The sequence below is a fragment of the Salvelinus alpinus genome, chromosome 8 (genome assembly GCF_045679555.1).
Source record: "Salvelinus alpinus chromosome 8, SLU_Salpinus.1, whole genome shotgun sequence".
In the NCBI taxonomy this organism is placed as follows: Eukaryota; Metazoa; Chordata; class Actinopteri; order Salmoniformes; family Salmonidae; genus Salvelinus; species Salvelinus alpinus.
Genome location: NC_092093.1, coordinates 77,683,387 through 77,703,767, shown reverse-complemented (window position 1 = coordinate 77,703,767; position 20,381 = coordinate 77,683,387). Strand labels below are relative to the sequence as shown.

At 46.0% G+C, this 20,381-nt stretch overlaps 1 protein-coding gene across 4 annotated transcripts in view; it reads left to right on the top strand.

Annotated features, from left to right (window-relative positions):
- The window catches only part of LOC139583739 (MAGUK p55 subfamily member 7-like), a 268,462-nt gene that overhangs the window by 130,656 nt on the left and 117,425 nt on the right, over positions 1-20,381 (top strand). For all 4 annotated transcript variants that reach the window (XM_071415154.1, XM_071415152.1, XM_071415151.1 and 1 more), the window contains one exon: positions 11,929-12,009. In XM_071415154.1, the coding sequence (XP_071271255.1) occupies positions 11,929-12,009 (81 nt within the window). The remainder of the gene's footprint in view (positions 1-11,928; positions 12,010-20,381) is intronic.

The window sequence follows — 20,381 nt, the reverse complement described above, 5'->3', positions numbered from 1 at the left end:
GGCAGAGGACAGGAAGAGACGAAGCGTCAGATGAAAGAGGAGAAATGACTCGGGGAGCATAAATATAGGAGAGAAGCGAGAGAGAGGCGATGTCACACCATCACCTGTGGCACACGGCCCCGTCAATTTATTAACCTGTCGTCCTCTCCCCAAAATGCCAGCACTCTGCGTGTGTGTCTGCGTGCATGACAGAGTACCAATATGGCTGCCAGCGATGGGTTATTTACTTCCATCATCTGTACGGCCGTTAAACTCTCTGCTCCTCTCATCATCAGAGCTCTGAAAACCCTTCTCTGTCATTATTAACTAAACATATATCACATTGTGTTGGTGCTGCTTCTTCCTATTGGTCAGTAATGGAACTAGCAGCGTTACAAACACACACACACACACATACACACACACACACACACACACACGTGCATGGTTGCACAAGAGCATGCGTACACACACACACCTGTATAAACCACTGATCCAGTCTGGTTTAGTAAAGTGGTGGTTTAATGATGTGTGGTTGTGTTTTAAATCCCCTGTTCTGTTTATTGTAATCAAAGTGCTGTGGAGTATTCCTCAACTCCTTCTAAAGAGCACCGAGGAGGCCTGAGGAGAGAGGAGAGCGAGGCAGAGAGTCAAAGGGATCTGAGAGAAAGAGAGAGGTGGAGTGTGTCTTGTGGGTTATTTTATGGCCTGGCTGAGCTGGCTGTGTCTTTCTTTTTCTGAGGGTGCCTAGCCTGAGTCTCAGGACTGTTGTTGCTGTCTTGCAAACTCCATTGCTGTCATTGTTAAGCGGCCTGCCGTGACAATGACCGCACAAACAGCCCTGGGACTGGAGAGACTGGTCTGGTCTGGCCCAGAGAAACTCTAGAAGACCGATGGATGTATGGATGGCAGGATGACAGACGGAACCCAGGTCACCGGGTCCACAACACAGCACCAGGGACTTAGTGCACAATACTGCTGTTTGTCTATTGTGTGGGAGAGAGAGAGACAACTTATTTTTCCTTCTCCCTCTCTCCCTCCATGGGTCATGGCAAGCTTCCTTCTCTGTATTTATTTAAGGGATCCACCTATCAGCCCCCTGTTCATTTTTAAAATGACCGCGTTTGAAATGTGCGCTTCCTCGTAAATGCTGTGAGAAACCTCAGGTATCAGGATAAAGATGATTTATCAGAGCGGTCCGGAGTGACAGAGCCACCAACCAGAACCATTCAGAGCACTTGTGTTTTTAAGAACTATGTGTGTTTTTAAGAAGTATCCCTTTTCAACCGCGTCGTCTCGCCGAGCGTCGAAATGTAAGCTATTGAAGTCATTGTGTGTAGTAGAGTGTATGGTATTAAACTTCTTGAGTAGAGGAAGTCTTGGTGAAATTCATTTTGGGGTTGAGTTTCGTTTATGGAGGTTGAATTTATTGCCTCACATAAAATGACACTTCAACCCCTGTCTGCCCTCGTGCACTGTCTAGAGCGGTCTCAGCAGGTGACTCCATCCACAGACCCACCAGACCTCTACTGCTGCTGCTATAGGACAGACCTCATGAGTCCTCACAATACCTGGCTGGCTTGATGAAATACTATTACACACGCGCAACCACATGCATGCATACACACACACACACACACACACACACACACACACACACACACACACACACACACACACACACACACACACACACACACACACACACACACATAAAAGGCCCATAAACTCACAAGCACAAATTCATTACACACAAGGCCACAGCTCCCAGCCTCCTTTACCCTGGCCCTCTCCTCTGTTGGTTGTCCTCCCATCCTCTCTAGTCTGTCATTCTCCAGACTGGCCACCAGGTGGGCCCAGAGAGAACCTCTCTCTTCTCTCTCTCCACACTGACTGTCAATCCACAGTTACATTGCATTGATTCACAGGTAACTGGCAAAATAAGGGAAACTCTTGAGTAAATGAAGGAAACAAAGTATATTGAAAGCGGGTGCTTCCACATAAGTGTGGTTCCTGAGGTACTTAAGCAGTTAAACCATCCCATCATGCTTATGGTCATGTGGGTCGTTTGTGTCTCAGTCACCAGATCTCAACCTAATTGACCGTTTTCTACCACCATCAACAAAATATGGAATTTCTTGTGGAAAAATAATGTCGCATCCCTCCAATAGAGTTCCAGACACTTGTAGAATCTAAGCCAAGGTGCATTGAAGCTGTTCTGTCTCGTGGTGGCCCAACGCCCTTTATGTTGGCGGTTCCTTTATTTTGGCAGTTACCTGTACCTTCTTTGTCTTTGTCTTAAAGAATTGTTACAAACTGACAAATATTGTCCGTGTATATGAATGTTCAACTGATTTCCGCTGGATCTTTCAGGTAAGTAATTGCCATTAGGACAGACAGACCTGAAGACGTTGATGTTCGCTTCAGTGTCTTCTTCTTCAGTCTCATGGTGTCATCCAGCGCCAAGCCCGTTTTAGCATGTCCAGGAGACAGAACCATGTATTTACCTTATGTTGTGGAAACATCTGGTGTAAAATTCAATCACAAAAAGACGAGCTTTAATTGAACAAGATGTGCGCATCGGTTATAGCCAGACGCAGGTTTTTATTTGTGTTTGAAATAACGTAATGGGTTTCATGGCCGCGGGAACCGTAAACTCAGTGCTCCACATCAAGCCTGTCTAAACAGACATCAGTGTGGGGCTGGCCATGGGGTTACGACTGAAATACACTCAGCCACAGTCCACAAAGTAGACACACACACACACAGAGAGAGAGAGAATGGAAAGTGTGATTGTAGCGTAGAAGCATGAAGGTAGTATAGAGTATGTTGTGTCATCTTTCCTCCCTAGTGAGTTATGAGCTGAAGCCTTTAATAAGACAATAAAAGGACCTGTTCTCTCTCGTAGCAGTTCACTTTGGCAAGGGATGATGTCTGTACAGAGCAAGATGCTCACAACCTCATCTTTATTTTTCTCTCGCTCTCTCACACACCGTCTGTCCTTCAGAGAGCAACAGCAGTGCAGTAGTGACTCCTCTCTCTCTGTGGTGATGACGTATACTCCTGGGATGAACTGGGGGGGGGGGGGGGGGCAGTGACATTGACCTGGGTCTACTGGGCTGTCCCTTAACCCACCTGGCAGCTCTTTGTCCCTGGAGGGGACTCACCAAGTGGAAAAACCCCTCCAGGACACGTGTTTTTGTCACAGAAGAGGTGAGAGGGCCTTTCCTTCACCCCTGCTGCCCTTGTACCTCACCCCTACCTGACTGCTACCTCACCCTGGACGTCATTAGTCAAACATCCTCCGCTCTTTTCCTCTGTAATCATCACACACTAGTTTGGGTGTGTGTCTGGCTGTGTGTGTGTGGGAGGGTGATGTTCCTTGAACTGTTCCCCTCGGCTTTAGACCCCCGTTACTGTGAACTGAAAAGTATGCAGTCAGTCTACTGGTGGTCGCTCGCTCTGAGCAACAGAGAGCAGTGTGTGTCAGGGTTAGGGGTCAATTCCTTTTCTATTCCAGTCAATTCAGAAAGTATACCAAATTCCACTTCCTCATTTTCCCCATTGAACAGCATTGACGAGAATTGGAATTAGAATTTCAGTGTACTTCCTGAATTGACTAGAATTGAATTGGATTGACCCTAACCCTGGTGTGTGGGTTTTTTGGTACTCCCCTCCTCCTCCCACACACTCCTCCTCTTGTCCCTGCCAGTGGGAGGATTCTCAGAGCTCTTGTGATTTTTCACCGGGGCTCGTTGAACAGACGCGGTTCAGGCGGTTCTCCTCCTCATCCCCGTTCACTCACAAGCGGCCCTTTGTCTGGGCACTCAGCCGCTCCTTCGCCGCTTCTCTCCAGCCCTCCTCACCCCCAGGGAACCACGGCTCTCTCTGCCAGGGCACCCATAAATCAGCTCCTGTCCAGTCCACGGAGATGAGACCGGCCACCCCCTCTAGACAACCAGACAACCACGGGCCTGGTCCAGGCAGCAGCCCACCAAGTTTGGGTCTGGGCCCCTGGCTTTTGCTCGGGTGCTGAAGCAGAGCGTATTAGGGAGACATCAGATTGATGGGCTGTCTCTCTTCATGCTGCCTGGCGGCCCTCAGCACACAGACAGGGATTATTACCTCTAGAGCATGACTGGGGCCTCTTTTTGTCTGGCCTTGTTACATACTGACCAAACTGCTTGCACGCCTGCTGATTTTGTACCCCACACCAGACCGATCAGGACACGCATGCAGGTTGAAACATCAACAACTCTGAACCAATTATATTCGTTTGGGGACAGGTCGAAAAGCATTAAACATTTATGACAATTTAGCTATCTAGCTTGCGGTTGCTAGTTAATTTGTCCTGGGACATAAACATAAACGCTCAAGGACAGAACTACATACATTTTTTTTAAAGACACGTAGCCTACATATCAATGCATACACAGAAACTATCTAGGTCAAATAGGGGAGAGGCGTTGTGCCGCAAGGTGTTGCTTTATCTGTTTTTTGAAACCAGGTTTGCTGTTTTTTTTAGCAATATGAGATGGAAGGAAGTTCCATGCAATAAGGGCTCTATATAATACTGTACGCTTTCTTGAATTTGTTCTGGATTTGGGGACTGTGAAAAGACATGTCTGGTGGGATAAGTGTGTGTGTCAGAGCTGTGTGTAAGTTGACTATGCAAACAATTTGGGATTTTCAACACATGGGTGTTTCTTATAAAGAAGAAGTGATGCAGTCAGTCTCTCCTCAACTCTTAACAAGAGAGACTGGCATGCATAGTATTTATATCAGCCCTCTGATTTCAATGAAGAGCAAGACGTGCCGCTCTGTTCTGGACCAGCTGCAGTTTAACTAGGTCTTTCCTTGCAGCACTGGACCATATGACTGGGCAATAATCAAGATAAGATAAAACTAGAGCCTGCAGGACTTGCTTTGTGGAGTGTGGTGTCAAAAAAGCAGAGCATCACTTTATTACGGCTAGACCTCTCCCCATCTTTACAACCATTAAATCTATATGTTTTGACCATGACAGTTTACACTCTAAGGTAATGCCAAGTAATTTAGTCTCCTCAACTTGTTCAACAGCCACACCATTCATTACCAGATTCAGCCGAGGTCTAGAACTTAAGGAATGATTTGGACCAAATACAATGCTCTTAGTTTTAGAGATGTTCAGGACCAGTTGATTACAGGTCACCCATTCCAAAACAGATTGCAACTCTTTGTTAAGGGTTTCAGTGACTTCATTAGCTGTGGTTGCTGATGCGTATATGGTTGAATCATCAGCATACATGGACACACATGCTTTGTTTAATGCCAGTGGCAGGTCATTGGTAAAAATAGAAGAGTGGAGAGTTGCACTGCGGTACACCACACTTTACGTGTTTGACATTAGAGAAGCTTCCATTAAAGAAAACCCTCTGAGTTCTTAACTCAGAAAAAAAAGAAACGTCCTCCCACTGTCAACTGCGTTTATTTTCAGTTAACTTAACATGTGTAAATATTTGTATGAACATAAGATTCCACAACTGAGACATAAACTGAACAAGTTCCACAGACATGTGACTAACAGAAATTGAATAATGTGTCCCTGAACAAAGGGGGGGTGGTCAAAATCTAAAGTAACAGTCAGTGTCTGATGTGGCCACCAGCTGCACTAAGTGCTGCAGTGCATCTCCTCCTCATGGACTGCACCAGATTTGCCAGTTCTTGCTGTGAGATGTTACCCCACCAAGGCACCTGCAAGTTCCTGGAAGTTCCATCACCTGCAAGTTCCATTTCTGGGGTTAATGGCCCTAGACCTCACCCTCCGATCCAACAGGTCCCAGACGTGCTCAATGGGATTGAGATCCGGGCTCTTTGCTGGCCATGGCAGAACACTGAACTTCCTGTCTTGCAGGAAATCATGCACATAACGAGCAGAATGGCTGGTGGCATTGTCATGCTGGAGGGTCATGTCAGGATGAGCCTGCAGGAAGGGTACCACATGAGTGAGGAGGATGTCTTCCCTGTAACGCACTGCGTTGAGATTGCCTGCAATGACAACGAGCTCAGTCCGATGATGCTGTGACACACCGCCCCAGACCATGACGGACCCTCCACCTCCAAATCGATCCCGCTCCAGAGTACAGGCCTCGGTGTAACGCTCATTCCGATGACGATAAACGCAAATCCGACTATCACCCCTTATGAGACAAAATCGTGACTCGTCAGTGAAGAGCACTTTTTGCCAGTCCTGTCTGGTCCAGCGACGGTGGGTTTGTGCCCATAGGCGACGTTGTTGCCGGTGATGTCTGGTGAGGACCTGCCTTACAACAGGCCTACAAGCCCTCAGTCCAGCCTCTCTCAGCCTATTGCGGACAGTCTGAGCACTGATGGAGGGATTGTGTGTTCCTGGTGTAACTCGGGTAGTTGTTGTTGCCATCCTGTACCTGTCCCGCAGGTGTGATGTTCGGATGTACCGATCCTGTGCAGGTGTTACAAGTGGTCTGCCACTACGAGGACGATCAGCTGTCCGTTCTGTCTCCCTGTAGTGCTGTCTTAGGCGTCTCACAGTACGGACATTGCAATTTATTGCCCTGGCCACATCTGCAGTCCTCATGCCTCCTTGCAGCATGCCTAAGGCACATTCACACAGATGAGCAGGGACCCTGGGCATCTTTCTTTTGGTGTTTTTCAGAGTCAGTAGAAAGGCCTCTTCAGTGTCCTACGTTTTCATAACTGTGACCTTAATTGCCTACCGTCTGTAAGCTGTTAGTGTCTTAACGACCGTTCCACAGGTGCATCTTCATTAATTGTTTATGGGTCATTGGGTCATTGAAAGCATGGGAAACAGTGTTTAAACCCTTTACAATGAAGCTCTGTGAAGTTATTTGGATTTTTACGAATTATCTTTGAAGACAGGGTCCTGAAAAAGGAGCGTTTCTTTTTTTGCTGAGTTTAGATAGATGGCTCTGAATCCACGATATGGCAGAGCACATACGTTTTTTCAACAACAGGTTATGATCAATAATAGCAAAGGCTGCACTGAAATCTAACAGTACAGCTCCCACAATTCCCTTATTACCAATTTTTTTTTTACCAATCTTCAGTCATTTGTGTCAGTGCAGTACATGTTGAGTGCTTTTCTCTATAAGCATGCTGAAAGTCTGTTGTTAATTTCTTTACAGAGAAATAGCATTGTATTTGATTAAACACAATTTTTTCCAACAGTTTGCTAAGAGCTGTCAGCAAGATTATAGGTCCGATGTTCGAACCAGCAAAGGCCGCTTTACCACTCTTGGGTAGTGGAATTACTTTTGGCTTCCCTCCAGGCCTGAGGACAAAGACTCCTCTGGGCTCAGATTAAAGATATGACAGATAGGAGTGGCTTTAGAGTCAGCTACCATCCTCAGTAGCTTTCCATCTAAGTTGTCAATGCCAGGAGGTTTGTCATTACTGATCGATTACAATCAGTTCCCCACCTCTCCCACACTAACTTTACAAAATTCAAACTTGCAATGCTTTTCTTTCATTATTTTTTGTTTATGCATGAGTACAATTCCTCTCTGTTCGTTGTTGGCATTTCCTGCCTAAGTTCGCCCACTTTGCCATTGAAGTAATCATTCAAGTAATTGGCAACATCAAATGGTTTTGTTATGAATATAAGCCATCTGATTTGATGAAAGATGGAGTTGAATTTGTCTTTCTGCTCATAATTTAATTTAAAGTACTCAAGTTTTTTTTCCATCATTCTTTATATCATTGATCTTGGCTTCATAATTTAGTTTCTTCTTCTTTTTGTTGAGTCTAGTTACATAATTTCTCAATTTGCAGTAAGTCAGCCAGTCAGATGTGCAGCCAGACTTATTAGCCACTCCTTTTGCCCCATCTCTTTCAACCAAACAGTTTTTCAATTCCTCATCAATCCATGGAGCCTTAACAGTTCTAACAGTCAGTTTCTTAACAGGTGCATGTTTATCAATAATTGGAAGAAGCAATTTCATATATTCATCAACTGTAGTGTCTGGATGCTCCTCATTAATCACATCAGACCAACACATTTTTAGCATCATCCACATAAGAGTCACAGCAAAATCTTTTGTATTGTCTTTTATACACTATTTTAGGCTCAGCTATTGGAATTTTGGATTTCCTGGATATAGCTACTACATTGTGATCTCTGCATCCAATGGGTATCAGTAAAAATGTGATCGATACATGTGGATGATCTTGTTCCTGTAGTGTTTGTAAACACCCTGGTAGGTTGATTAATAACCTGAACCAGATTACAGGCACTGGTTACAGTGAGAAGCTTCCTCTTGAGTGGACAACTTAATGAAAACCAGTCAATATTCAGGTCTCCAAGAAAGTAGACCTCTCTGTTTACATCACATACACTATCAAGCATTTCATACATATTATTTAGATACTGACTGTTAGCACTTGGTGGCCTATAGTAACAACCCAAAAGAAAAGTCTTTAGATGAGCCAAGTGATCCTGCAACCACAACACTTCAATAACACTTGACATAAAATATTCTATAAGCATTACAGGGATATGGCTCTGAATATATACAGAAACACCTCCCCCATAAGCATTCCTGTCTCTTCTATAGATGTTATATCCATGTATTGCTACTGATGTATTATCAAATGAAGTATCTAAGTGAGTCTCAGAAATGGCTAATATATGAATGTTATCTGATGTTAGCAAGTTACTGATTTCATGAATCATATTTCTAAGGCTACATATATTAATATGGGCTATTTTCAGCCCTTCCCTGGGTAGCTTATCAGAGATAGACACAATACTGAAAAGAGCAAGCAAAGCAAGAGATTTTTTTTACATTCAGCCGTCCATTAATCAATTTGTGTGTGTGTGTGTGTGTGTGTGTGTGTGTGTGTGTGTGTGTGTGTGTGTGTGTGTGTGTGTGTGTGTGTGTGTGTGTGTGTGTGTGTGTGTGTGTGTGTGTGTGTGTGTGTGTGTGTGTGTGTGTGTGTGTGTGTGTGTGTGTGTGTGTGTGCGCGGTTGAGGCTACGAATCCATAGGCTTGGCTCTGTCATCCCTTCCAGGCTTCTGGGAGGGAGGGGGGACAATGAGCCTGTCATAGCGGATGTAAGCAATGTCCCCACGCGCTCTGGCAGCTTTCATGGCTGGGATGAGTTCTTTCCTCTTTTGGCGCACAGCTTCAGGATAGTCCTCGTTGAGGAAGATATACGTTCCTCTCAAGTTCTTGGCTCTTGCCATAACAGCTATCTTGTCCTTGAATCTCAGGAACTTGACCACTATTGGCCTGGGCCTGTCACCTGGGCCTATCACCTGGGCCGGTGGTGGGTTCTCCAGTCCTGTGGGCGCGCTCCACCTCAATCGTCCTGTTGTCCATCTTCAATTTCCCAGAGATCATTTCTCTCACTTTGTCCGCGGACTCCGTCCAGGTCTCGTGGAGATTCTGCAATTCCATCCATAACCGTGTTGTTTCGCCTTGATTGTCCCTCGAGATAGTCTAATTTATCTGTCATTGTTATCATGAATTCACACACAGAACTGATGTCCTCTCAATGACTTACAGATTGCTGTCATCTTGCCGTTCTACTCATTCAACTCATTGACTCACCGTTCTACTCATTCAACTCATTGACTCACCGTTCTACTCATTCAACTCATTGACTCACCGTTCTACTCATTCAACTCATCGTAGGTTATGCTGTTACTCCTTGCAGTTCCAGACAGGGCAGGTCATGGGGAAAATTGAAAACAACAAACAGCAGGGATCTAGACAGCCACAAACCCGGGATAATCTGCGGTCCCAGCCACAATGGCTAACCGCGTCACGGGCTGCGTTCAGGAACCTTGCTGGCTTGATATGCAGCTAGCTAGCAGCTGGGCTAGCTGCGACGCCAAATAGCTCCTCAGACCTGTCCTTTGTCGGCTTTGTCAGATCACTGGAAAAAGACAAGCAGTCCCAGAAACTGATGCCAACTGCGTCGCGGGATCCAAACTAAGAAGCTACAATGGCAAGAAAAAGTATGTGAACCCTTTGGAATTACCTGGATTGCTGCATAAATTGGTTATACAATTTTATCTGACTTCATCTAGGTCACAACAATAGACAAACACAGTCTGCTTAAACTAATAACACAAACAATTATATGTTTTCATGTCTTTATTGAACACACCGTGTAAACATTCACAGTATAGAGTGGGAAAAGTATGTGAACCCTTGGATTTAATAACTGGTTAACCCTCCTTTGGCAGCAATAAACTCAACCAAACGTTTTCTGTAGTTGCGGAACAGACCTGCACAACGGTCAGGAGGAGTTTTGGACCATTCATCTTTACAAAACTGTTTCAGTTCAGCAATATTCTTGGGATGTCTGGTGAACTGCTCTCGAGGTCATGCCACAGCATCTCAATCGGGTTGAGGTCAGAAATGACTGGACCACTCAAAGGTGTATTTTCTTCTGTTGAAGCCATTCTGTTGTTGATTTACTTCTGTGTTTTGGGTCGTTGTCCTGTTGCATCATCCAATTTCTGTTGAGCTTCAATTGGCGGACAGATAGACTAACATTCTCCTGCAAAATGTCTTGATAAACTTGGGAATCCATTTTTCAGTCGATGATAGCAAGCTGTCCAGGCACTGAGGCAGCAAAGCAGCTCCAAACCATGATGTTCCCTCCACCATACTTTACAGTTGCGATGAGGTTTTGATGTTGGTGTGCTGTGCCTTTTTTCACCACACAGTGTTGTGTGTTTGTTCCAAACAACTCAACTGTAGTTTCATCTGTCCACAGAATATTTTGCCAGTAGCGCTGTGGAACATCCAGGTGCACTTTTGCTAACTTCAGACGTGCAGCAATGTGTTTTTTTTGGACAGCAGTGGCTTCTTCGGAACACCATTCTTGTTTAGTGTTTTACATATCGTAGACTCGTCAACAGAGACATTAGCATGTTCCAGAGATTTCTGTAAGTCTTTAGCTGACACTCTAGGATTCTTCTTAACATCATTGAGCATTCTACACTGTGCTCTTGCAGGACGGTCACTCCTAGGGAGAGTAGCAACAGTGCTGAACTTTCTCCAATAATAGAGCATTTGTCTTGATGAACATCAAGGCTTTTAGAGATCTCTTTTGTTCGAGGTATGGTTCACATCAGGGAATGCTTCTTGTGAATAGCAAACTCAAATGTTGTGAGTATTTTTATAGGGCAGGGCAGCTCTAACCAACATCTCCAATCTCGTCTCATTGATTGGACTCCAGGTTAGCTGACGCCTGACTCCAATTAGCTTTTGGAAAAGTCATTAGCCTAGGGGTTCACATACGTTTTCCAACCTACACTGTGAATGTTTTACACGGTGTGTTCAATAAAGATATCAAAACGTATAATTGTTTGTGTGTTATTCGTTTAAGCAGACTGTGTTTGTCTATTGTTGTGACTTAGATGAAGATCAGATCAAATTTGACGACCAATTTATGCAGAAATCCAGGTAATTCCAAAGGGTTCACATACTTTTTCTTGCCACTGTAGATAGCGACCACAAACTTTCCAAAACACTTAAAGACAACAAAAAAAAAAGGCAAACTGAGCTCTCCCTCGTTCTTAGTGCGTGCCTAAGTTCATCTTTCAGTCACCCACGTGGGTATATGCTTCTAAAAACCAATGAGGAGATGGGAGAGGCCGGACTTGCAGCGCTTTGAGCGTCACAAATAGAACCAATTTTCTATTTTAGCGCCTGGCCATGCAGACGCTCGCTGACGCCCACGAGCAGTGTGGGTGAAATTATTGATTAACATGTATGTGTACATTTATTTTGCAACGCGCGTGTCGTGTCCGATCTGGTCAGCATGTTAGTCTGTTGTTCTGTATGACTGTCTCACTATCACTTGACTATATTAATGCTAACAGACACTCTCTCTCTTCCTATCTTTCTCTCTTTCTTGCTCTTTCAATTCCCTCACTCACTCACCTACTCTCAGCTGTCTGAGGAACTGCAGGGTAAAAGTGCCAGTGAAGAGATCAGCGAGCTGCTCAATCTACTGGCTAAACCCCACGTCAAGGTAAGACGCACACAAACACGCACACACTATTTCTCTCACTCTCTATCTCTATCTCCCTTACCAACTTCACACAGATCACACCCCATCCTTCTTCATGCTACACAGAACACACCCAGTCACTCCACACCCCATCCTTCTACATGGTACACAGAACACACCCAGTCACTCCATACCCCATCCTTCTACATGGGACACAGAACACACCCAGTCACTCCACACCCCATCCTTCTACATGGTACACAGAACACACCCAGTCACTCCTTATTCCATCCTTCTACATGGTACACAGAACACACCCAGTCACTCCTTATTCCATCCTTCTTCATGCTACACAGAACACACCCAGTCACTCCATACCCCATCCTTCTACATGCTACACAGAACACACCCAGTCACTCCACACCCCATCCTTCTACATGGTACACAGAACACACCCAGTCACTCCATATTCCATCCTTCTACATGGTACACAGAACACACCCAGTCACTCCATACCCCATCCTTCTACATGGTACACAGAACACACCCAGTCACTCCTTATTCCATCCTTCTACATGGTACACAGAACACACCCAGTCACTCCTTATTCCATCCTTCTACATGCTACACAGAACACACCCAGTCACTCCATACCCCATCCTTCTACATGCTACACAGAACACACCCAGTCACTCCACACCCCATCCTTCTTCATGCTACACAGAACACACCGTCACTCCATACCCCATCCTTCTACATGCTACACAGAACACACCCAGTCACTCCACACCCCATCCTTCTACATGGTACACAGAACACACCCAGTCACTCCTTATTCCATCCTTCTACATGGTACACAGAACACACCCAGTCACTCCATACCCCATCCTTCTACATGCTACACAGAACACACCCAGTCACTCCACACCCCATCCTTCTACATGGTACACAGAACACACCCAGTCACTCCATACCCCATCCTTCTACATGCTACACAGAACACACCCAGTCACTCCACACCCCATCCTTCTACATGGTACACAGAACACACCCAGTCACTCCATACCCCATCCTTCTACATGCTACACAGAACACACCCAGTCACTCCATACCCCATCCTTCTACATGCTACACAGAACACACCCAGTCACTCCATACCCCATCCTTCTACATGCTACACAGAACACACCCAGTCACTCCACACCCCATCCTTCTTCATGGGACACAGAACACACCCAGTCACTCCTTATTCCATCCTTCTACATGGTACACAGAACACACCCAGTCACTCCATATTCCATCCTTCTACATGGGACACAGAACACACCCAGTCACTCCTTATTCCATCCTTCTACATGGTACACAGAACACACCCAGTCACTCCTTATTACATCCTTCTACATGGTACACAGAACACACATAAGTCACTCCATACCCCATCCTTCTACATGGTACACAGAACACACCCAGTCACTCCATACCCCATCCTTCTACATGGTACACAGAACACACCCAGTCACTCCTTATTCCATCCTTCTACATGGTACACAGAACACACCCAGTCACTCCATACCCCATCCTTCTACATGGTACACAGAACACACCCAGTCACTCCTTATTCCATCCTTCTACATGGTACACAGAACACACCCAGTCACTCCTTATTCCATCCTTCTACATGGTACACAGAACACACCCAGTCACTCCATACCCCATCCTTCTACATGGTACACAGAACACACCCAGTTACTCCTTATTCCATCCTTCTACATGGTACACAGAACACACCCAGTCACTCCTTATTCCATCCTTCTACATGGTACACAGAACACACCCAGTCACTCCTTATTCCATCCTTCTACATGGTACACAGAACACACCCAGTCACTCCATATTCCATCCTTCTACATGGTACACAGAACACACCCAGTCACTCCTTATTCCATCCTTCTACATGGTACACAGAACACACCCAGTCACTCCATATTCCATCCTTCTACATGGTACACAGAACACACCCAGTCACTCCTTATTCCATCCTTCTACATGGTACACAGAACACACCCAGTCACTCCATACCCCATCCTTCTACATGGTACACAGAACACACCCAGTCACTCCTTATTCCATCCTTCTACATGGTACACAGAACACACCCAGTCACTCCTTATTCCATCCTTCTACATGGTACACAGAACACACCCAGTCACTCCATATTCCATCCTTCTACATGGTACACAGAACACACCCAGTCACTCCATATTCCATCCTTCTACATGGTACACAGAACACACCCAGTCACTCCTTATTCCATCCTTCTACATGGTACACAGAACACACCCAGTCACTCCATACCCCATCCTTCTACATGGTACACAGAACACACCCAGTCACTCCTTATTCCATCATTCTACATGGTACACAGAACACACCCAGTCACTCCATACCCCATCCTTCTACATGGTACACAGAACACACCCAGTCACTCCATACCCCATCCTTCTACATGGTACACAGAACACACCCAGTCACTCCTTATTCCATCCTTCTACATGGTACACAGAACACACCCAGTCACTCCATACCCCATCCTTCTACATGGTACACAGAACACACCCAGTCACTCCTTATTCCATTCTTCTACATGGTACACAGAACACACCCAGTCACTCCTTATTCCATCCTTCTACATGGTACACAGAACACACCCAGTCACTCCATACCCCATCCTTCTACATGGTACACAGAACACACCCAGTCACTCCTTATTCCATCCTTCTACATGGTACACAGAACACACCCAGTCACTCCTTATTCCATCCTTCTACATGGTACACAGAACACACCCAGTCACTCCATACCCCATCCTTCTACATGGTACACAGAACACACCCAGTCACTCCTTATTCCATCATTCCACATGGTACACAGAACACACCCAGTCACTCCATACCCCATCCTTCTACATGGTACATAGAACACACCCAGTCACTCCATACCCCATCCTTCTACATGGTACACAGAACACACCCAGTCACTCCTTATTCCATCCTTCTACATGGTACACAGAACACACCCAGTCACTCCATACCCCATCCTTCTACATGGTACACAGAACACACCCAGTCACTCCTTATTCCATCCTTCTACATGGTACACAGAACACACCCAGTCACTCCTTATTCCATCCTTCTACATGGTACACAGAACACACCCAGTCACTCCATACCCCATCCTTCTACATGGTACACAGAACACACCCAGTCACTCCATACCCCATCCTTCTACATGGTACACAGAACACACCCAGTCACTCCTTATTCCATCCTTCTACATGGTACACAGAACACACCCAGTCACTCCTTATTCCATCCTTCTACATGGTACACAGAAAACACCCAGTCACTCCATACCCCATCCTTCTACATGGTACACAGAACACACCCAGGCACTCCTTATTCCATCATTCTACATGGTACACAGAACACACCCAGTCACTCCATACCCCATCCTTCTACATGGTACACAGAACACACCCAGTCACTCCATACCCCATCCTTCTACATGGTACACAGAACACACCCAGTCACTCCTTATTCCATCCTTCTACATGGTACACAGAACACACCCAGTCACTCCATACCCCATCCTTCTACATGGTACACAGAACACACCCAGTCACTCCTTATTCCATCCTTCTACATGGTACACAGAACACACCCAGTCACTCCTTATTCCATCCTTCTACATGGTACACAGAACACACCCAGTCACTCCTTATTCCATCCTTCTACATGGTACACAGAACACACCCAGTCACTCCATACCCCATCCTTCTACATGGTACACAGAACACACCCAGTCACTCCCTATTCCATCCTTCTACATGCTACACAGAACACACCCAGTCACTCCATACCCCATCCTTCTACATGCTACACAGAACACACCCAGTCACTCCATACCCCATCCTTCTACATGCTACACAGAACACACCCAGTCACTCCACACCCCATCCTTCTTCATGGGACACAGAACACACCCAGTCACTCCTTATTCCATCCTTCTACATGGTACACAGAACACACCCAGTCACTCCATATTCCATCCTTCTACATGGTACACAGAACACACCCAGTCACTCCTTATTCCATCCTTCTACATGGTACACAGAACACACCCAGTCACTCCTTATTACATCCTTCTACATGGTACACAGAACACACCCAGTCACTCCATACCCCATCCTTCTAAGTGGTACACAGAACACACCCAGTCACTCCATACCCCATCCTTCTACATGGTACACAGAACACACCCAGTCACTCCTTATTCCATCCTTCTACATGGTACACAGAACACACCCAGTCACTCCATACCCCATCCTTCTACATGCTACACAGAACACACCCAGTCACTCCACACCCCATCCTTCTTCATGGGACACAGAACACACCCAGTCACTCCTTATTCCATCCTTCTACATGGTACACAGAACACACCCAGTCACTCCATATTCCATCCTTCTACATGGTACACAGAACACACCCAGTCACTCCTTATTCCATCCTTCTACATGGTACACAGAACACACCCAGTCACTCCTTATTACATCCTTCTACATGGTACACAGAACACACCCAGTCACTCCATACCCCATCCTTCTAAATGGTACACAGAACACACCCAGTCACTCCATACCCCATCCTTCTACATGGTACACAGAACACACCCAGTCACTCCTTATTCCATCCTTCTACATGGTACACAGAACACACCCAGTCACTCCATACCCCATCCTTCTACATGGTACACAGAACACACCCAGTCACTCCTTATTCCATCCTTCTACATGGTACACAGAACACACCCAGTCACTCCTTATTCCATCCTTCTACATGGTACACAGAACACACCCAGTCACTCCATACCCCATCCTTCTACATGGTACACAGAACACACCCAGTCACTCCTTATTCCATCCTTCTACATGGTACACAGAACACACCCAGTCACTCCTTATTCCATCCTTCTACATGGTACACAGAACACACCCAGTCACTCCTTATTCCATCCTTCTACATGGTACACAGAACACACCCAGTCACTCCATATTCCATCCTTCTACATGGTACACAGAACACACCCAGTCACTCCTTATTCCATCCTTCTACATGGTACACAGAACACACCCAGTCACTCCATATTCCATCCTTCTACATGGTACACAGAACACACCCAGTCACTCCTTATTCCATCCTTCTACATGGTACACAGAACACACCCAGTCACTCCATACCCCATCCTTCTACATGGTACACAGAACACACCCAGTCACTCCTTATTCCATCCTTCTACATGGTACACAGAACACACCCAGTCACTCCTTATTCCATCCTTCTACATGGTACACAGAACACACCCAGTCACTCCATATTCCATCCTTCTACATGGTACACAGAACACACCCAGTCACTCCATATTCCATCCTTCTACATGGTACACAGAACACACCCAGTCACTCCTTATTCCATCCTTCTACATGGTACACAGAACACACCCAGTCACTCCTTATTCCATCCTTCTACATGGTACACAGAACACACCCAGTCACTCCATACCCCATCCTTCTACATGGTACACAGAACACACCCAGTCACTCCTTATTCCATCATTCTACATGGTACACAGAACACACCCAGTCACTCCATACCCCATCCTTCTACATGGTACACAGAACACACCCAGTCACTCCATACCCCATCCTTCTACATGGTACACAGAACACACCCAGTCACTCCTTATTCCATCCTTCTACATGGTACACAGAACACACCCAGTCACTCCATACCCCATCCTTCTACATGGTACACAGAACACACCCAGTCACTCCTTATTCCATCCTTCTACATGGTACACAGAACACACCCAGTCACTCCTTATTCCATCCTTCTACATGGTACACAGAACACACCCAGTCACTCCATACCCCATCCTTCTACATGGTACACAGAACACACCCAGTCACTCCTTATTCCATCCTTCTACATGCTACACAGAACACACCCAGTCACTCCATACCCCATCCTTCTACATGCTACACAGAACACACCCAGTCACTCCATACCCCATCCTTCTACATGCTACACAGAACACACCCAGTCACTCCACACCCCATCCTTCTTCATGGGACACAGAACACACCCAGTCACTCCTTATTCCATCCTTCTACATGGTACACAGAACACACCCAGTCACTCCATATTCCATCCTTCTACATGGGACACAGAACACACCCAGTCACTCCTTATTCCATCCTTCTACATGGTACACAGAACACACCCAGTCACTCCTTATTACATCCTTCTACATGGTACACAGAACACACCCAGTCACTCCATACCCCATCCTTCTACATGGTACACAGAACACACCCAGTCACTCCATACCCCATCCTTCTACATGGTACACAGAACACACCCAGTCACTCCATACCCCATCCTTCTACATGGTACACAGAACACACCCAGTCACTCCTTATTCCATCCTTCTACATGGTACACAGAACACACCCAGTCACTCCTTATTCCATCCTTCTACATGGTACACAGAACACACCCAGTCACTCCATACCCCATCCTTCTACATGGTACACAGAACACACCCAGTCACTCCTTATTCCATCCTTCTACATGGTACACAGAACACACCCAGTCACTCCATACCCCATCCTTCTACATGGTACACAGAACACACCCAGTCACTCCTTATTCCATCCTTCTACATGCTACACAGAACACACCCAGTCACTCCATACCCCATCCTTCTACATGCTACACAGAACACACCCAGTCACTCCATACCCCATCCTTCTACATGCTACACAGAACACACCCAGTCACTCCATACCCCATCCTTCTACATGCTACACAGAACACACCCAGTCACTCCATATTCCATCCTTCTACATGGTACACAGAACACACCCAGTCACTCCTTATTCCATCCTTCTACATGGTACACAGAACACACCCAGTCACGCCATACCCCATCCTTCTACATGGTACACAGAACACACCCAGTAACTCCTTATTCCATCCTTCTACATGGTACACAGAACACACCCAGTCACTCCTTATTCTATCCTTCTACATGGTACACAGAACACACCCAGTCACTCCATACCCCATCCTTCTACATGGTACACAGAACACACCCAGTCACTCCATATTCCATCCTTCTACATGGTACACAGAACACACCCAGTCACTCCTTATTCCATCCTTCTACATGGTACACAGAACACACCCAGTCACTCCTTATTCCATCCTTCTACATGGTACACAGAACACACCCAGTCACTCCATACCCCATCCATCTACATGGTACACAGAACACACCCAGTCACTCCATACCCCATCCTTCTACATGGTACACAGAACACACCCAGTCACTCCTTATTCCATCCTTCTACATGGTACACAGAACACACCCAGTCACTCCATACCCCATCCTTCTACATGGTACACAGAACACACCCAGTCACTCCTTATTCCATCCTTCTACATGCTACACAGAACACACCCAGTCACTCCATACCCCATCCTTCTACATGCTACACAGAACACACCCAGTCACTCCATACCCCATCCTTCTACATGCTACACAGAACACACCCAGTCACTCCATACCCCATCCTTCTACATGCTACACAGAACACACCCAGTCACTCCACACCCCATCCTTCTTCATGGGACACAGAACACACCCAGTCACTCCTTATTCCATCCTTCTACATGGTACACAGAACACACCCAGTCACTCCATATTCCATCCTTCTACATGGTACACAGAACACACCCAGTCACTCCTTATTCCATCCTTCTACATGGTACACAGAACACACCCAGTCACTCCATACCCCATCCTTCTACATGGTACACAGAACACACCCAGTCACTCCTTATTCCATCCTTCTACATGGTACACAGAACACACCCAGTCACTCCTTATTCCATCCTTCTACATGGTACACAGAACACACCCAGTCACTCCATACCCCATCCTTCTACATGGTACACAGAACACACCCAGTCACTCCATATTCCATCCTTCTACATGGTACACAGAACACACCCAGTCACTCCTTATTCCATCCTTCTACATGGTACACAGAACACACCCAGTCACTCCTTATTCCATCCTTCTACATGGTACACAGAACACACCCAGTCACTCCATACCCCATCCATCTACATGGTACACAGAACACACCCAGTCACTCCATATTCCATCCTTCTACATGGTACACAGAACACACCCAGTCACTCCTTATTCCATCCTTCTACATGGTACACAGAACACACCCAGTCACTCCTTATTCCATCCTTCTA